This window comes from Ornithorhynchus anatinus, chromosome 9, assembly GCF_004115215.2.
Source record: "Ornithorhynchus anatinus isolate Pmale09 chromosome 9, mOrnAna1.pri.v4, whole genome shotgun sequence".
Taxonomy (NCBI): domain Eukaryota; kingdom Metazoa; phylum Chordata; class Mammalia; order Monotremata; family Ornithorhynchidae; genus Ornithorhynchus; species Ornithorhynchus anatinus.
The window spans coordinates 58005418-58023514 of record NC_041736.1 but is presented as its reverse complement, the minus strand read 5'-3'; the positions used below and the strand labels follow the sequence as shown (position 1 = coordinate 58023514).

The window sequence follows — 18097 nt, the reverse complement described above, 5'->3', positions numbered from 1 at the left end:
TTTAGTTTCAGATGAGAAGCTCAGCTGATAAAAGAAGCAGCCCACCTGAATAACTGGCAAGAGTTTCTAAATCCACTGGATTTAGATGCTTTAGGCACTTAGTACGGTGCTCGGCACATAGTTAGCACTCAATGAATACAAATGAACGAATGAATAAATAAAACGGCTAAGGACAAAGGCAAGCGTCATAAGAGCGGAACAGAGAGAGATCCCGACATCTCCTCTATAATATTAAAGATGCAAAACCCAAAATCCGCAGGAAAACCTAAAATGATTTCAGAGGGGGTTTCCCTTTCGACCTCACTTGCAGCTCCTGAGAAACTCGCATTTTTAGTGTACAAAATAGGAACCTGCTAATCACTCTGAGCCACCTAAAGGCCACTGCTGCCATGATGGAGTAGGATGCCCTAATCCCCCTAGGACAAAACCGGTAAGGAAAAAGCTATAGCTTTAGCCTCCTCATCTGGGACCTGCGCTTAAACCAGAGACGGAGCCTGTGACTTCTCTTTGCCCGCCTCTGGGCGAGGGAAGACGGAAGAAGGCGAGATTCCAATGCGCCACTTGAAATTCGATTTGGGCTTCTTGTCAACGGTCCCAAGAGGGAGGTGGTTGAAACTATTGGGAAGAATGAACTTGGGGACATTCTGTGGGTTTCGTATATCCATGGTTGCCGCCAGTAAGGAGCCCGCATCTAAAATCACCCAGATAAACCTGCTTGAAAACAGGAGGGATTTTAGAGAAAAGTGACAAAAAACACTAAAGCTTACCAGCCTGAATTATGGCAGAATACTAAGAGAACAAACGAATCTATACATACTCTTCATGTACACATTTTCAATAAGCAGAGACAGACTTATGGGTACATGAAAGCGAGGATAGGAGGGCTGAAGAACATAGCACAGATCGAAATGAAAACAAGCTCAATATAGAAAAAAAAAAATCCGTTCCAAGTGCCTTAATCTCAGACCGTGCTTATCAAAGTGGAACCCAGCATTACGATGGTCTGATTGTGCAGAGTCAGGGTGGGAGAACGGAAGAAAGAGGCATGGTCTAACAGATAGAGTCCGGGCCCGGGAGTCAAAAGGATGTGGGTTCTAATCGCGGCTCCGCCACTTGTCTGCCGTGGGACCCTGGGCAAGTTACTTCACGCCTCTGGGCCTAAGTTATTTCACCCGCAAAATGGGGGTGAAAACTGTGAGTCCCATGTGGGATAGGGCCTGTGTACAACCTGATTTGAGTCTCCCTACCCCAGTGCTCAGTACAGTGCCTGGCACATTGGTTAAGTGCTTAAAGAATATCACAATTATTATTGTTAGTTTGCATCTACCCCAGCGTGTAGTACAGTGCCTGGTACACTTAAATACCATTAAAAAAAAAAATAGAGGATTTTGGGCCTAGAATAGACAAGGAGAGGCTGACCAGATAAGTGAGTTCAACTTGTGGGGAGGAAATGTCACTGTTTATTGTGTCACTGTTTTATTGTACTCTCCCTACTGCTTAGTACAGTGCTCTGCACCTAGTCAGTGCTCAATAAATACAACTGAACAAATGAACGAACCCAACCCTGGGCAAGAGGAGAAAGATTTTCACAGGTGCGAAGGGAAAGGAGGGTCCAAGAGGAGCTGGGGAGTTCTGAAATCGGGTTCCAGACATTCGTCTTCCACCTCCCGACCCCTTTTCTCGCCGGTCCAAATTGCCCAAGCAACTCCCTGCCGTAGAAAACTTACCTGGGGAACCAATTTAATCCCAGGTGCTCGGTCTTGGAGTATAAGATTCTCTCCAGCATGTCATAGAGAGGTCGCCACGGTAACTGCAGGTCATCTCTGGAGAGCAGTTCCTTCTTCCTAGTTCAAGAAAACGTTTGGAAATTCAGACGAGGCTGGCACACAAGGAAAATTTTAATGTTCGAAACCACACTTCCCAGTAGGAATTAGGACATGGCAAGCACTGAGGTGAAGTGTGATTTTCCCTCTCCCTTAGGTCTTTCATTAGAAAGACACGATAAGCAGCATGGCCTAGTACATAGAGCCCGGGCCTGGGAGTCAGGAGGACCTGGGTTCTAAGCCCGACTCTGCCACATATCTTCTGAGTGACTTTGGGCAAGTCACTTTGCTTTTCTGGGCCTCAGTGATCTTATCTGTAAAAAGGGCATTCGGACTGAGCCCCCAGTGGGACAAGGACTGTTTCCAACCTGATTTTCTTCTTTCTACCCTAGGGCTTAGTACAGTGCCTGGCACAGAGTAAGCGTCTAATGCCACTGATTTTAAAAAAAGAAAAACCCACCCCCACATACCAACTAGGCATTTTCACATACTTCTCAAGGCCTCCTGTCCCTAACTGAAGTGATATCGGGTCCCTGAACCTCACTGCACTAAAAACGACACTGGGCCCGGGCGGGGATGAGAATCGAGGCGTTTCTTTGATACTTTATGTGACAGGCTTATAATGGGATGTAAATGTTACTCCCGAAAACTGAATCCTCTGACCCCTACCCAAAGACAAAAAAGTCGCTACAACCCACCACCCTCTAACTGAAGAACGCTCCCAAGCAGGAGATGCGAGGCCTCACTTACTTTAACAGGTTCACCAGGAGACGGGAAAATCCTTGCATCATGCTGATCTCCAGTTTCGGGATGGTTACCAGCTCGTATAACAGCTTGATAAAGAGCACGTGATCTTCTTTGCTGAATTTCCTTCCATAGAGCCGGATATAGCTGCAAGGGCAAAAAAAGAGAGAGGCTAAAGACGAGTCTTGCTTAAGGGTCTGGATCCTCATTCAATCGTATTTACTGAGCCCTTACTGTGTGCAGAGCCAGAACAGAGTTCACTTCCTCCAGACCGTCAGCTCGTTCCGGGCAGGGAACGTGCCCTCTAATTCCGCTGTACTGGACTCTCCTAAGCGCTTAAATACAGCATTCTGCACATAGTAAGCGCTCAATAAATGCCACTGATTGACAACCTCCAGTCCTACTGATGTGTCCTTCTGAGGAACACTTTATCGTTTGCTTCACCCTGGAACTCGGTCATCAATAGCTTACGGGTGTATGCTGGGGGAGGAGCACTGTGCTAAGCACTTGGGAGAGTACCAAGATCCCTGCCTTCGGGGAACTGAAAAAGCTGTAACTACACACCCTTCAGAAATGATTTATGGGTGGAAGGAGGAAAGAAATGGCCACATACACGAGTTAGTGCTTAACAGTGTGTAAGATATTAACAAGCAATCATATTTATTGAGCGCTTAGTGGGTGCGGAGCATTGTACTAAACGTTAAAGAGGGCACACTATAACGGAGGTGGGAGACGCATCCCCTGCCCACAGTGAGCTTACAGTCTAGAGGGGGAGACAGACGATCTAAATAAAGAAATTACGGATCTACAAATCGGTGCCGTGGGGCTGAGGGAGGGGTGAGTAAAGGGGGAAATCCAAACGCAAGGGCGAGGCGGAAGGGAGAGGAAGAGGAAATGAGGGCTTAGCCGGGGAAGGTCTCTGGGAAGAGCTGTAACTTCAATAAGGCTCCGAAGGTGGGGAGGAGGATCGTCTGTCAGATATCCAGAGGGAGGGCGTTCCAGGCCAGAGACAGGACGTGGGCGAGAGGTCGGCGGCGAGATGGGCGAGACGTACGGGTCACCTTAGCGCCAGCCTTCTGCACTTTCGGTTCCAAGGGCTACCCAAACCAGCCCTCGCGATCCTCGAACCTGCTGACTCCGCTTGGCTCTTCGGGCCCGGGGAGCATTTAAGAACCCGGGCGGCCAGTGAGAATTCTAGACCGCAGGGACTCCACCGGTGCTCGCCCGTTTCAAAAACTGCTTAGGACTTAATTAAAAAATGCCACTCGGTAGGCAAATTCCCACCTCGCTGAATGGTCTCATTATAAAGACCGAAGAAATGATTGCCACCCCCAAGTCACCGGCCACTTGCTTCCTAGAAGTCCTTGAAGGGGGGAAAATAAACACGCTGGTGGGACTGATAGAAAGGTACGGCGGCCGTTATCATTTTTGCTGCGTTTCGTCTTATCAGAGTCTCTCAGCAGTAGCACATTACGTATTTGGCACCGTTCCCAAAGTCAAGACGCTCTATTTGGGGCCTTTTTTTTTTTCCTCAATGGCATCTGTTAGGCATTTACTGTGTGTTCGGCACTGTACTAAACACAGGGGTAAATACAAGCTTATCAGGTTGGAAACAGTCCCTGTCCCACATTGGGCTCACGGTCTCAAACTCCATTTTACAGATGAGGTCACTGAGGCCCAGTGAAGTGACTCGCCGGAGGTGCCACAGCAGACGAGTGGTAGAGCCGGTTCAGAACCCAGGTCCTTCTGACTCCCAGGTCTGGAGCCCGTCAAAGGGCAGGGACTGTCTCTGTTACCGATTCGTACATTCCAAGCGCTCAGTACAGTGCTCTGCACATAGTAAGCGTTCAATAAATGCTATTGAATAAATTAGGCCACACTGATTCTCTTTCAGATTCAGTGGTCCTGAATAATGACTCTTTGGCACGGGAAATGTAAAGTGGTCGCCTCGTGCCTAGCTTTTGGAGGAGGGCGTCACTCCACTCACAGGGAGGTTATTACCTCCTGTCCCTTTCAAAGGGCAGATCGTTTGGTTATTTGGGTTGCAGACACTTGGATGGGAATTGGCCAGGATAATCTTTTGCAGGACAAAAATAAACTGGACTTATTGTAGATCGTATTTTATTCTCTTCCATTGGGGTAGAAGAAACAAATAACTAGGAAGGCTATCCTGCTTTTTGGTTTCAGAAATACTCCGTGAGCCAAGGGGTTCCTGATCTGGCTGGTTTACTTTTCCACGTTTCTGTGGACTTCCTGAAAAACAAGCTTTTGAAGTTTCCCAGGAATTCTGCCTTGGGTTCACAGGCAGGGTGGCGTTCTCACGGGCAGGGTGGCGTTCTAAAAAAGCTAATGGGAGGCAAGAAACAGTGCCGCCAACTTTTTTTCTCTATGGTATTTGTTAAGCACTTACTACGTGCCAGGCAGTGTGCTAAGTGCCGGAGTACATGCAAGCTAATCGGGTTGGACACAGGTCGTGTCTCACATGGGGCTCACAGTCTTAATCCCCATGAGTTAACTGAGGCCCAGAGAAGTGAAGTGAGTTGCCCAAGGTGACAGAGCGGGGGGAGCGAGCCGGGATCGGATGCCAGTCTTTCAAATCCCAGGCCCAGGTTCTATCCGTTTGGCCGTTTGGCCTACTCTGATTGTAGGCTGCTTCTCCGTGCTTATCGTTAGGCATTAGAAACGCAATCCCTTCAGATAACGTCAGAGTCCAGTTCGCCCGGTGGGGTAGTATTCCTTTGACCCAAGGCAACGTAACTGGCTCAAGGGAGAACGACCCAGATGAATGCCCTTGCTCCAATCATGGATCGTAGCATCAGGCAGCAACCCCCGACAAGCGCCGGCGCTGAGTGAGAGTCTCGGTGCTATTTTGAGCGCATCTCTCCTGAGCGTCTCCCAGAATTCTTGTCGAGTCGCCTCAGACGCCCGCCCGCTCACACAGTGCTTCGGTTTAATCTGGACAGGGTCCACCAAGAGCTTCTTCGTTACGACCTCTGGCGAGGGGTCCTACGGTAAGGGTCCGTAGCCTTAATCTAATTTTCTCCGCGGTCCCTTTTCTGCCTCTCCCACCGAGTCGCTGAGGTATTCGGGGTGTCGAGTTTCTGTCCCCCAGGTGCAAGAGAAAAAAAGTGACAAGCGGAACCTCAATAAAGCCTGCTCTCACTAGGCTCTGAAAAGCGCTCGTCATGTTCAATGCTAATTCAGTCCAGAGGCCATCATCATCACCCTATCATCACCATTTTATCATGAGTATCGATTGAGGATGGACCGGGAAGCACACAATAGCAATAAGACATGTGATCCTTGCCTTGGAGGAAACTACAAATTAGGAGCACACAACAGATAAGGATCACACAGCTTGTCTTAGTGCAGAGAGAGAGGACCTGGGGGTCAGAGGACCTAGCTTCAAACCCCGGCTCTGCCGACTGTTTGCTGTGTGACTTTAGGCAAATCGTTTCACTTCTCTGTGCTTCGGTCCACCTGTGCTCCCTCCTTAGATAGTGAGCCCCATGCAGGACAGGGACCGTGTCCAACCTAATTACCCTGTATCTACCTCAGTGCCTAGAACGGCATTTGATACGTAGTAAGAGCTTAAATATCATAAAAAGCCCATCAGGCGCTTAGTACCATCTTCTGCCCACGGTAAGCGCTCAAAGAATACGATGGATTGATTGAGAAACCATCAAAGGCACAGCCCCAGCGAGCATTTCCCTACTTGCAGAACTGGGACTAGAAGCGAAGGCTGCCATCCCGAGTCTCCCAGACGGGTCACAGCCGAGCAAGGGGGTGATCGCACAGATGTCAGGACCGAGATGAAATCGGGGGGTGGGGGGAGACACACACTCCCTGTCGATGGTGGCCGATGGGAATGCCGAGACCGGGAGGCGGGAGGGTGGGATTTACCTAGGAAACACGCACTGGAGAAGGGGGCTTTTCCAGAAGGCTTTGAGGGTGGGGAGGAAGGTTGATCTGACAGGTTTGAGGTGGGAGGGAGCTTAATGCAGCGAGAAAGGCATGAACTGCGGTCACCCATTCGTGTACCTCTACTCACATCCATTCACCCCCTCTGGACCCTAAACTCGTTGTGGGCAGGGAAAGTGGCTAATTCCACTGTACTCTCCCGAGCGCTCAGCACGGTGTTCGACACAGAATAAGCACTCGATTAGTATCATCGATTGATTCCTTGATCAGATTACTCACTCACATACACACAACAGGGAACCATCCAGGTCCCAGCCACCCACGCAAATGGGCCGTCGATACGGCTATATATTTGTCCAAAGGCTTTTCCAAAAAGCTGTAGACTATTAACAAATTCTTTGTAGAATTCTCAGCAACTTAGTATTTCTTAATAGAACCAAAGGAAAGAAAATTGGTGAACGGGACTTCTTCGTTCACCCCCACACCACCAACACCACGCTGAGAAGCAGCGTGACTCAGTGGAAAGAGCACAGGCTTGGGAGTCAGAGGACGTGAGTTCTAATCCCAGCTCCGCACTCCTCTGCTGTGTGACCTCGGGCAGGTCACTTAACTTCTCTGTGCTCCAGTTACCTCATCTGTAAAATGGGGATTAAGTCTGGGTGCTTGGCACATAGTAAACACTTAACAAATACCATTATTATTATTATTATTATTATTATTGTATTTATTGAATGCTGCACGGTGTCTTACTTCTACAGTGCCTGGCTTCACAAATACCAGGTAATGAGGCCGAGAGAAGTGAGGTGCCTCGCCCAAGGTCATCCAGGGGACAAGTGGCGGAGCCGGGATTGGAACCCAGGTCCTTCTGACTCTAAAGCCCGGGCTCCATCCACTAGGTCACTCTGTTTCCCCCTGCTTAGACTGGGAACCTCATGGGGGACAGGAGCTGGGCTCCACTTGATAAACTTGTGTCTATCCTAGTACTTGACATGTAGTAAGCGTATAACGGAGTCCATTAATAAAAGGTAAAGGAGCTGGGCGAGCAGGTCTACCCTCTTCGTTGCCCTCACTCAAGTCTTTGGTGGCAAAGGCACAGTGGAGAGTAGCAAGCAGTACAGATGCATATTCTGCCTCCATCACTCCAGATGGCAGGGCGGGACTCGGCTCGCCGGATCACAGCCCGCTGGCTCTTCTGGGAGCCAAGATTAAACCGCAAATCAATCGGTCCCTCAATGGTATCCACTGAGTGCTTACTGCGTGCAGAGCACTGTACTAAGCACATGGGAGAGCACGATCCCACGGAATTAGCAGGCCCGTTCCTTGCCCACAATGAGCTACAGTCTGGGGGGGAGAGAGATAGATATTAATAAGAATAAATAATAGCGAATTTAAAACAGAAGCTCCTCCAGCTTTCAGAACTCCTTCAGCTCATTTCAGGACTGTTAACGAGGAGACATTTCTCAAGGCAACGGGCCAGGGCCTTCTGTTTCCACTCCTTGCAGAGAACTTCTCCTTAGACTGCCCCGTTTCATTCTATCGAGGCAACCCCTGGGTTTTAAATGCCCCAGATCCTTCGCTGGGCAATTTTCACTGCCTCAGACCGAGCCAACACAATGGTTCTTATCAACATCTTAGGGCGATCGAGCCGGATTTCTCACCTTAACCCACTGGCTGGGCCACGGTGGGTTTCCAAAACGATTTTTCACACTTCCAAATCCCACGGAGATCTCTCTCCATCTCTTCCTGCTCCTTCTCAGTCTCCTTGGCAGGCTCCTCCTCTCCCACCCACCTCCCGACGCGGGGGTCCCGCAGGGCTCGGTTCTAGGCCCCTTTCTATTCTCCATCTACGCCCACTTCTTTGGAGAACTCATTCACTCCCGTGGCTTCAACTACCACCCCTACAAAGATTATTCCCAAATCTACCTCCCCTGACCTTTCTTCTCTGCAATCCCATATTTCCTCCTGCTTTCGGGACATGGATGACTAAACCAGAACTCATCTTGCCACCCAAACCCTGTCTTCCTCCTGCCTTTCCCATCGGTGAACACAACATTAACGTCCTCCGAATCTCACGTGCCCTTGGCGTTGTCCTCGACTCACCTCTCTTTCAACCCAGGTATTCAACGTCGCCACATCCTGTAGGTTCTACCTTCACAAAATTGCTAAAATGCATCTCTTCCTCTCCATCCAAATTGCTACCGTGATGATTCAAGCGCTTATTCTGTCCCGCCTTGACTACGCCATCGGCCTCCTCGCTGACCTCCCGGCCTCCTGTCTCTCCCCACTCCGGTCCACAGTTCGCTCTGCTGCCCAGATCTCTTTCGTGAACAAAGCTCAGCCCATGTCTCCACACGCTTCAAGAACCTCCGGTGGTTGCCCGGTCACCTCTGCATCCAACAACAGCAACTCCTTACCATTGGCTTAAAAGCACTCAATCAACTAGCCCTCGCCTACCTACCTCACCTCTCGGATCGCCTACTACAGCCCAGCCTGCACAGTTTGCTCTCCTAGTGCCAGCTTGCTCGCTGTGCCCCGATCTCATCTATCTCGTCACGGACTCCTGTCCCATGACCTCCTTCTGGCTTGGAACTCCCTCCCCTCCACATAAGCCGGACCACCAACCTCCATACCGTCAAACACATAATAATAAATGATAATAATAATAATGATCTATTTGTCAAGCACTTACTGTGGGCTAGATACCGTACTAAGTGCTGAACATCACGTCCTCCAGGGGACCTTCCCCCGATTAAGTCCTCTTGCCCGGACCCCCACCCCGGTCTCCTTCACCTACGCCCTTAGATCTGTACCCTTTGGACACTTGGTTTTTACCCAACATTCGGCCCCACAGTATTTACGTCCATATCCAAAATTTATTTTCATGAATATCTGTCTCTCGCTCTAGATTGTAAGCACTTGATATTCACCCCACTCTCGGCCCCACAGCACTTACCCGTAATCTAATAGCGATAATAATGTCGGTATCTGTTAAGCGCTTACTATGTGCCGAGCACTGTTCTAAGCGCTGGGGTGGATACAGGGTGATCGGGTTGTCCCACGTGAGGCTCACAGTCAATCCCCATTTTACAGATGAGGTAACTGAGGCACCGAGAAGTTAAGTGACTTGCCCGCAGTCACCCGGCTGACAAGTGGCAGAGCCGGGATTCGAACTCATGACCTCTGACTCCCAAGCCCGTGCTCTTTCCACTGAGCCATGCCCCTCTAAACTGTATGCTCGTCGTGGGCAGGGATTGCCCACTGTGTACAGTGCTCTGCACACAGTAAGTGCTCAGTAAATACCACTGACAGATTGATCTATCAGGCAGTCTTTACTAAGCCCCAGGATGCAAACAACTACAGCGCTAAATCAAGGGAAGGAACCCACCTCAAAGAGGACTCCGGTGGGCAGGTGAAAGCAAGAAAGGAAGGGAAGTGGAAAACTAAAGACATCGGGCAGATTTTGGGGTGCTGCTTTTCACAGGAGGGGAAACCACTTTCGATCCTGGCTACTTTTGGGGTACGATCAGGCTGTACTCAGTGGACTGTAAGGGCTTGAAGATTTAAAAGCAGCGTACAAGGTCACTTCCTTTCCTTGTTTTTTACGGTTCGGACTTACTGACGAGCAGTGCAAAGCCTGATTAGGTAAAACAGTTTAAGGACATTCTAGAGATTGCTATAGCAACGGGCCATGCTGGATGCTACCATTTCTGGCCTTGTTTCACGAGACGGTAACTTTTCAACTGCCAGATGAGATGGGTTCCTAGAGCTGCCAAGCTCAAAGGGGGGGGGGGGGGCGAGAGTGCAAACAGAGGGAGATCCTCTTTGAAACCCACTACAGTTTGCACGAGAACATCTAGCGGCGATGTCCTCTCACTGAGTAATGAACGATGAAACAATCTCGCCCCACATTTCTCTGGTTCGGTCCTTTGGGAAGTCGCTTCTGATCTGCTTCGAGTGAGACCCCGTTCTTGAGCTTTTCACTCAGGTCCCCGGGCTCCCGGCTGTAACTTTTACTTGATATATGTAAGCGGGATTGACAAGGACAAACGTAATAGGCACATTTGTTCTTAAAAAAAAAAAAAAAAAAAAAGCAAAGCCTTTTTTCACAGACTGGAAGTCTACAGACAGAACTCCACTTGCCCACAAAAATAGAAGCCTCATTGACTAAATTCTTCGGGAACCTACTGTTATGTAAGTCACTGCCTCAATCTTCTCTCCTCCATTCAAACTCCATTTGACTATAGGGATCAGGGCTCGAATAACTGCCTGGTAATGCCCCGTGCCGAGCAGTACCATTTCACAGCATATGTTCTCATAATGCTCTCGCCTGAAAAGCCTCCCCTGGAAAACTATTCAAACTCCTCCGACGCCCCCGAAAGAAAAACATTTAAAATAGCCACGCGTTAACAACCACACTATTAAAGGCACTTTTCGCTCTGTTGTCTAGAGCCGAAAGATTCTGATGTATTGAGGCAACCATTAATTAAGTAACCATTATGGGAGTTCGAGGTTAATAATACTAACTGCGGCATTTGTTACGCGCTTACTCTGTGCCCAAGCACTTTTCTGAGCGCTGGGGGTTGAGACAAGATAATCAGGTTGGATACGGCTCCTGTCCCACATGGGGCTCACAGTCTTAATCCCCATTTTACAGATGAGGGAACTGAGGCCCAGAGAAGTGAAGTGATTTGCCCACGGTCACGGCAGACAAGGGGCAGAGCCGGGATTAGAACCCACATCCTCTGACTTCCAGGGTGACGCTCTTTCCACTAGGCCACGCTGCTTCTGATGATAACCATTTCGCTGCTGAAGAGGCGTTCCAAAAAGTTCTCCCTCCTCAGGATAACAATTTTAAGACCTTCGACACCCTGGACGCACAAATACCACTGTCTTCTCGACACCGCAAGTTCACTGTGGGAATGTGTCTGTTTACTGTTACACTGTACTCTCCCAAGCGCTTAGCAAAGTGCTCTGCACACAGTAAGCGCTCGACAAACACAACTGAACGAAGCTGTCTTGTAGCTGAGTTCTTCACGAGTTGGGAGGCGATTTTTAAGATCTTTCAAAACCCGGATGCAAAAGCGCACATCTCCCTGTTGGCTGGATACGGCAAGGCGTCTTTTAGCTGAATGACTGTCCCCAGCCCACTGGATGTGGAGAAGCTTCTGAAGGAAACGATCGCCAGAAGGGAGCCTGCCTGCGGACGTCTGAGGCAGGAGGCCGCCCGCCGCTGTCTCGTTCCCAATTCCCAGAGCCCACGTTTCTGCAGAAATCGTTTCTGCCCCCATTCTTGGCCATGGTAAACAGCACCCAACCTCTCCCCAGTGATGCAGCGCCAGACCACAGGCACGAAGTTTGGGCAAGGGCTGACCCAGAGACACCTGGAGGGAAGGGGACCGGTCACCGTCCTGCGTGTCTGCCCACTTGATCGCCTTCATTCGGGTCGCAAAATATTCCCCTTTTCCCACATGGGATCCCGACATTTTGGCCCCGCACGGGCCAGTGGGTCTAAAAACGTTTAGTGCCGTTATTAAGGGTGGGGCTTCTGTCGATAAGAAAACGTTCGGAAAGCGACTCCATTCACCGAAGGTAAAAATCGAGTCGGCGGTTCCGCGGGGAGAAACAAAAGCCTAAAAAAACCCCAAACGGCCGGGTAAGAATTTGTGCTACCCATCTGTCCCTTCCTAAAAATAAGCAACTGCCAACCCAAAATCATTGGAGAGTTTTTAAAACTAAATCTCTGATTGACATGGACTGTTATTTACTCCAAATAACATTTAAACGAATCACCCACTTTGGAGCTCAAGCGTAAAGAGGTGAGAGGTGGAGTAATAATAATAGTAATAACTGTGGTATTTGTTAAGCGCTTACTATATGCCAGTCACTGTGCTAAGCACTGGGGAGGATACATATAAATCGGGTTGGACACAGTCCCTGTCCGGCAAGGGGCTCAGAGTCTTAATCCCCATTTTTACAGATGAGGGAACGGAGGCACAGAGAAATGAAGTGACTTGTCCAAGGCCACTGAGCAGATAAGTGGTGGAGCCGGGATTAAAACCCACGACCTTCTGACTCCCAGGCCCGGGCTCTATCCATTACGCCACGCTGCTTCCCGTGGAAGTAGGGAGCTCTCTTGTCATTGGACAAATGCAGAAAAAAATCTCTCTCTGCTCCAAGGCAATAACCAGTCATCATTAATTTGGAGCAGGAACGATGGCCGAGCTCCAGATCCCAACACCACTTTTTTTATGGCATTTGTTAAGCATCTACTATGGGTCAAACGTTGTTCCAAACACTGGGGTAGAGACAAGTTGGTCGCAGTACATGAGAAGGAACGTGGCTAGCGGAGAGAGGCCGGACCCCGGAGACAGAGGACCTGGGTTCTAATCCCAGCTCCGGCATTCGTTTGCTGCGCGACGTCGGGCCGGTCACTCTGCGTCTCTAGGCCTCAGTCCCCTCATCGGCAAAATAGGGATTCCATCGCTGTTCTCCCTCCAACTCGGCCTGCGAGACCAACGTGGGACCCGATGACCTTGTACTGACCCCAGCGCTCAGCACAGTTCTTGACCCTGTAAGCGCTTAAATACCACAATTATTATTAGTATTATTAGTATTATTATTATTATTATGGGGCTCAGTGTCGGCCCCCGCAAGCCTCGGGAGACCGAGCGTGGGCAGGCGAGGCCGTCAGTCTCGGAAGTGGGTGTTTTTCCTCTAAACTGTGTGCGTCCTCTGTCAGCCAGCCAGTTGAATTTATTGAGCGTTTACTGCGTGCACAGCTCTTTACTAAGCGCTTAGGAGAAGAAAATACAACAATAGGAGAGTCACGTTCCCTGCCCACCACGAACTTACAGTCTAGAGGGGAAGACAGGCATTCTTTAGGACACGCCGCTCGTCTCGGCCAAAGACAATCCCCAAGCGAAACCCGAAGAAGTACCAACTGGAGAGGGAGTCTAAAGGCCGGAGGGGTGGATCGCGGTGCGGAGGGGGGAAAAGGTGAGGACACCCAGCCCAGAACCCCTAGCCCGGGCGGGGAGAAAGATCTTGACGGGGCCTCGGAAAGGAGATGTCTGCTGTCCGCCCCGAAAAGACCAGGGTCACGTGGTACCCAGAGGACTCCGGGAAGGGGTCCAGGTGGAAAGGAAAATGGCAAAGGGCCAGGAAAGAGAGACGTCGGGAGCAGGGAGAGAAGGGAGACCCAAGTTGGGCCAAGGGAGAGTCTCGCTTCCGTGCGGTTGCTGAGCAAAGGGACCGGGAGAGCAGGAAGGAGAGGAAGGGGAGAGGGTCCGGATCCTAAGCTGTTTTTTCCTTCCCTTCTCCCGTTGTCCTTCTGACGCGACGGGCGGCGATTGTGCCCTCCGCTTCTTTGGGCCGGTACTCGGCCCGGGGCAGGTAGGTGCTCGACGGACGCTGGCGAAACTGACGGATCGCCCCCACCCAATCGCACTGACTCACTTTCCTTCTCCCTCTGGGGACTAGAAAGAGACGAGCTTCCTGTCTAACTGGAGTTTTCAGACGCCCACCCGATGGGTCGGGTTAAGAGCCTGCCCGCTCCAGACACAAAGATGCCCCAGGCTGTCCCCTCCAACCTGAGTCTCTGCCAATTCTCAATCAATCAATCAATCAATCAACGCATCAGTGGCATTTGTTAAGCGTTTACTGGGTGCCGAGCCCTGAACCGAGCAGCGTGAGAGGCCGTGTGGCCTGATGGGAAGAGCCCGGGGCTGCAAATCAGAGGAACCGGGTTCTAATCCCGGCTCCGTCATTGGCCTGCTGTGTGACCTTGGGCGACTCATTTCATTTCTCTGGGCCTCAGTTCCCTCATCTGTGAAAGGGGGATTCAATATACCTGTTCTTCCTCCCACTTAGATTGCGAGTCCCATGGGGACCGGGAGCTGGGTGTCCCCCGTTCCCGAGTCCCAGCGCTTCCCCTCTGCCGTCTCTCCTATTCCAGACGGGAAAGCGGGGACCCCGGATGGAACTGCCCACAATCTACCGCTCCGGGAGGCCTGGCCCGCTCTGGGCCGGCCCTTCACCGCAGCAGGGGTCCTGGACCCTCGCCCCCGACCCTTCTGCCTTTCTTTTCTCCCGTCAAGGGCCGAGACGTCTGCAGTCGGCCGGGACCCTTCCCCGGCACCTGGATCTCCGGGTTCACCCCGGACCGGCTTATTCTGAACCTCCCGTTTCTTCGACGATTCGTTAGGCGGACGGCTGTTCTAGATGAAACCTGTGAAGTTCCTTACTGACCAGGACAGATGGCCAGGAAAACGGCAGAGGGAATGTTGAACATTTTGAAGTTACACCCGACGGTGGCGAGCCGGGGGGAGGTGGGGTTAGAGGGCCTTGGGTACTTTTCAAAAACAAAAAAACTCCACCAGACTGGGCTGAAAACCAGAGATTAAAAAGTCACCCAGAAACACCCGGTCGACAGACACGTGAAGAGATGCTAGCTTTAGAATCCACTACTCCGGCGGAGGCTTTCGGGAAATGGGGCCCGGGCGGTCCCCCACGTCCCAGACCCGAGGACGGCCCGCTTCGCTCACGGCTGCCGGACCGGCCGCCTCGCGTGACGCAAGGTTCTGAAGTCCATGTGGACATAACTCGTTTCTGGAAGAACTACAGGGTCCCTTCCCTCCTAGAGCTGGCTCCGATTCAACCCGAGGGAGTTAAATCGAATTAAATGTCCCGGGCCGGGCTGACTCAGCTGCGGACCGTTTCGCTTCCGGCCCTAGCAAGGTCCGACTCCCTCTCCGTCTCGCTCCCCAGCTCCCTTTTCGGGGCAACGGCGAAGACCATTCTCTTCCAGTGTCGTTCCGATCCAACTCCTCTTTCGGTCTCTGCGAGTCAACACGCCGGCCACTGCCTGGCTCCGAGTGCCCTTCCGCTTCCCGCCTAACAGATTTTAGCCCTATCGATCAAACAGTGGCATTCAGCGAGCACTTCCTACATGCAAAGCACTGCACTTAGCGTTCAGGAGAGTACAATGCAACAGAAGAGACGCGTTCCCTGCCCATATGGAGCTTAGAGCCCTGAGGGGGAGGCTAGCCCTCAAGTTCTGCCCAAGACTCCTCCAGAAGGTCTTCCCAGACTACCCTTACCTCGGCTACTTCGAAACGTACTGGGGCTTGGACACCGACCTACACGACTGAGCTGGCTTTTACATTCACACGGGAGCCGGGATTCACTCTTAAAGTTAGTACCCCCTGGCAAAAAAGCAGCGCAGGGCCCATTTTGCACTGAAAAAGGTGGTGGGCTTCTGAGCACCCTGCAGAGCGCTCTACTGAGCTTAAAGCCCTACTTAGAGCTCACCTCCTCCAAGAGGCCTTCCCGGACTGAGCTTCCCCTTTTTCCCTCTTCTCCCACTGCTGCCCCTCTAACCCCCCTTCACCTCCCCGCAGCTAAGCCCCCTTTTCCCCCCGCTTCCCTCTGCTCCTCCCCCCTCCCTTCCCCTCCCCTCCGCACTGTGCTCGTCCGCTCAATTGTATATATTTTTAATCACCCTATTTATTTTGTTAATGAGATGTACATCACCTTGATTCTATTTATTGCTGCTGTTTTAATGAGACGTACATCCCCTTGATTCTATTTATCGCTACTGTTTTTGTCTGCCCGTCTCCCCCAATGAGACTATAAGCCCGTCAACGGGCAGGGACCGTCTCTATCCGTTGCCGATTTGTACATTCCAAGCGCTTAGTACAGTGCTCCGCACAAAGTAAGCACTCAATAAATACTGCCGAATGAATGAATACGGTATAACAATATAAGACATATTCCCCGCCCACGACGATCTTACGGTCTAGAGGGTGCCCTGTGCCTCGGTTTCCCCATCTGTGAAATAAAGATTTTCCCTTGGGGGTCGGGGAGTCCGTCCAGTCGGATGATCCCGCATCTACCCCGGCACTTAGCACGGTGCTGGGAGCCTAAGGAGCGCTATGATAAACATCAACCGCCGCTCTACCCACTTGGGGCCACTACCCGGAAGGGCTCCGGCTTTCTCGAAGCCTCGCCGAACCCTCCAGGGTGACCCCCCGAGAGGCGGGCGAAGCCAGGCCTCGCCTCGCCCCTACCTGCCAACCGAGTTTTTGGGAAGTCCAGGCTACCTCTGCCCGGAGAGAACCCTTGGAAAATAAGCCAGACCTGTACCCGATCCCCGCTGTCGGCCACTTGACGTCCCAGACGGACTATATATAGGACAGCGGCCGGCCTCGTGACCGGCACTCTTGTGTCCTTGGCGTCATCGTGTTCTCCCGGAGGGGCTCTCGAGGCGGGAGCCGCTGGGGGTCGGCCGGCCGGGGGGGTGGGGGTCACGCTGATGAGGGGAAGGGGGAAGGCCCGGGCACGCGCCCCCAAGGGATCCAGAGACCCCTGCCGCCCTAGCGGCATTTAGGGGCCGCCTGAGCTCTGCCGGCACGCGGGACCGCGATGGAAGTGGTTTCCAGGTGAGGAGGCCGGCCTGACGTTGCTAAAAATTGAGCCCGGGCCGAGCGGGCGACGCGCTGGTTTGCGCGATGCTAGATCGGGTGGGAGGGCACCGGACGGTCGGAAAGGAGAGCAGGGGATCTGCGGGGAGACGGGTCGGAGAGCCACGGTGGCGGGGGGGGACCCGAGACACGGAGGGGTGGACGCGGGAGGGGAGAGGAGACTCGCTGGAAGGAGGAGGGGTTGGCGAGCCGGGGTCTGATCAAGCACGGGGTCGGGCACCCTACCGCGGAACCTCTCCGACTCCACTCGTGGACGTACAAGCAGCGGAGCCGGGGTTCTGTTGGAAAATGGCACAGGCCTGGGCGATACCGGTAGTGTGGCTCGGTGGAAAGAGCCCGGGCTTGGGAGTCAGAGGTCACGGGTTGGAATCCCGACTCTGCCACTTGTCAGCTGTGGGACTGTGGGCGAGTCACTTCACTTCTCTGGGCCTCAGTGACCTCATCTGAAGACTGTGAGCCTCACGTGGGACAACCTGATGACCCTCTATCTACCCCAGCGCTTAGAACGGTGCTCGGCACATACTAAGCGCCCAACAAATACCAACATCATCATCATTATTAATACAGGATCAGACCTTGACATCAAAATGTTATTCCCCGGAGAAGATCGGGAGCCGATCGACAACGTCCCGACCCGAGGTGCAGTCTTCGGGAGTCGGGTGAGGCGACCGGCACCCTAGGCGCTGCGGGGAGTTTGGGGAAAGGACACAGTCCCTCCAGGAAGTTTACCATCTAAAACTGAAACCCGGACCCGCACCCACGACACTCCAGAAACACACAAGGCGAGGCCGATGGGATCACGGGCCATCACACACGATTACACGTAACAACGTGTACGACGCAACAACGTATACGATCCGACGCAGGGAAGCCGCCTAACCCTAGCGGAAAGAGCGAGGGCCCGGGAGTCGGAGGGCCCCGGGTCCATAGCCCGGCTGAGCCGCCTACCCGCCGTGTGACCCTGGGCAGGTCACTTCACTTCTCTGTACCTCAGTGTCCTCATCTGTAAAACGGAGATTCAATCCCCCGCCCTCCGACTTAGACTGCGAGCCCCACGTGGGACAGGGACCGTGTCCAACCTGATTATCTTCTATCCGCCCCAACGCTTAGTAACGGTGCCTGGCAGGT

General features: G+C 52.1%; 1 protein-coding gene and 1 long non-coding RNA gene across 5 annotated transcripts in view; one reads left to right on the top strand and one right to left on the bottom strand.

Moving 5' to 3' along the window:
* PSME4 (proteasome activator subunit 4) overlaps positions 1 to 18097 on the bottom strand; it is a 96323-nt gene that overhangs the window by 72726 nt on the left and 5500 nt on the right. For 2 of the 4 annotated variants that reach the window (XM_039913144.1, XM_039913145.1), the window contains exons 1-3: positions 8147 to 8161; positions 2574 to 2714; positions 1728 to 1844 (exon numbers count right to left, since the gene is read on the bottom strand). In XM_039913144.1, coding sequence (XP_039769078.1) covers positions 1728 to 1844; positions 2574 to 2614 — 158 coding nt within the window. In that variant the 5' untranslated portion in view covers positions 2615 to 2714; positions 8147 to 8161. Of the gene's footprint in view, positions 1 to 1727; positions 1845 to 2573; positions 2715 to 8146; positions 8162 to 18097 lie in introns of those variants that run through there. The other 2 variants (XM_029071624.2, XM_039913146.1) reach the window with 1 other exon arrangement.
* LOC120638625 lies at positions 1831 to 2683 on the top strand. The gene is made up of 2 exons (XR_005660376.1): positions 1831 to 1952; positions 2582 to 2683. It is a non-coding gene; the product is annotated as an uncharacterized LOC120638625 (long non-coding RNA).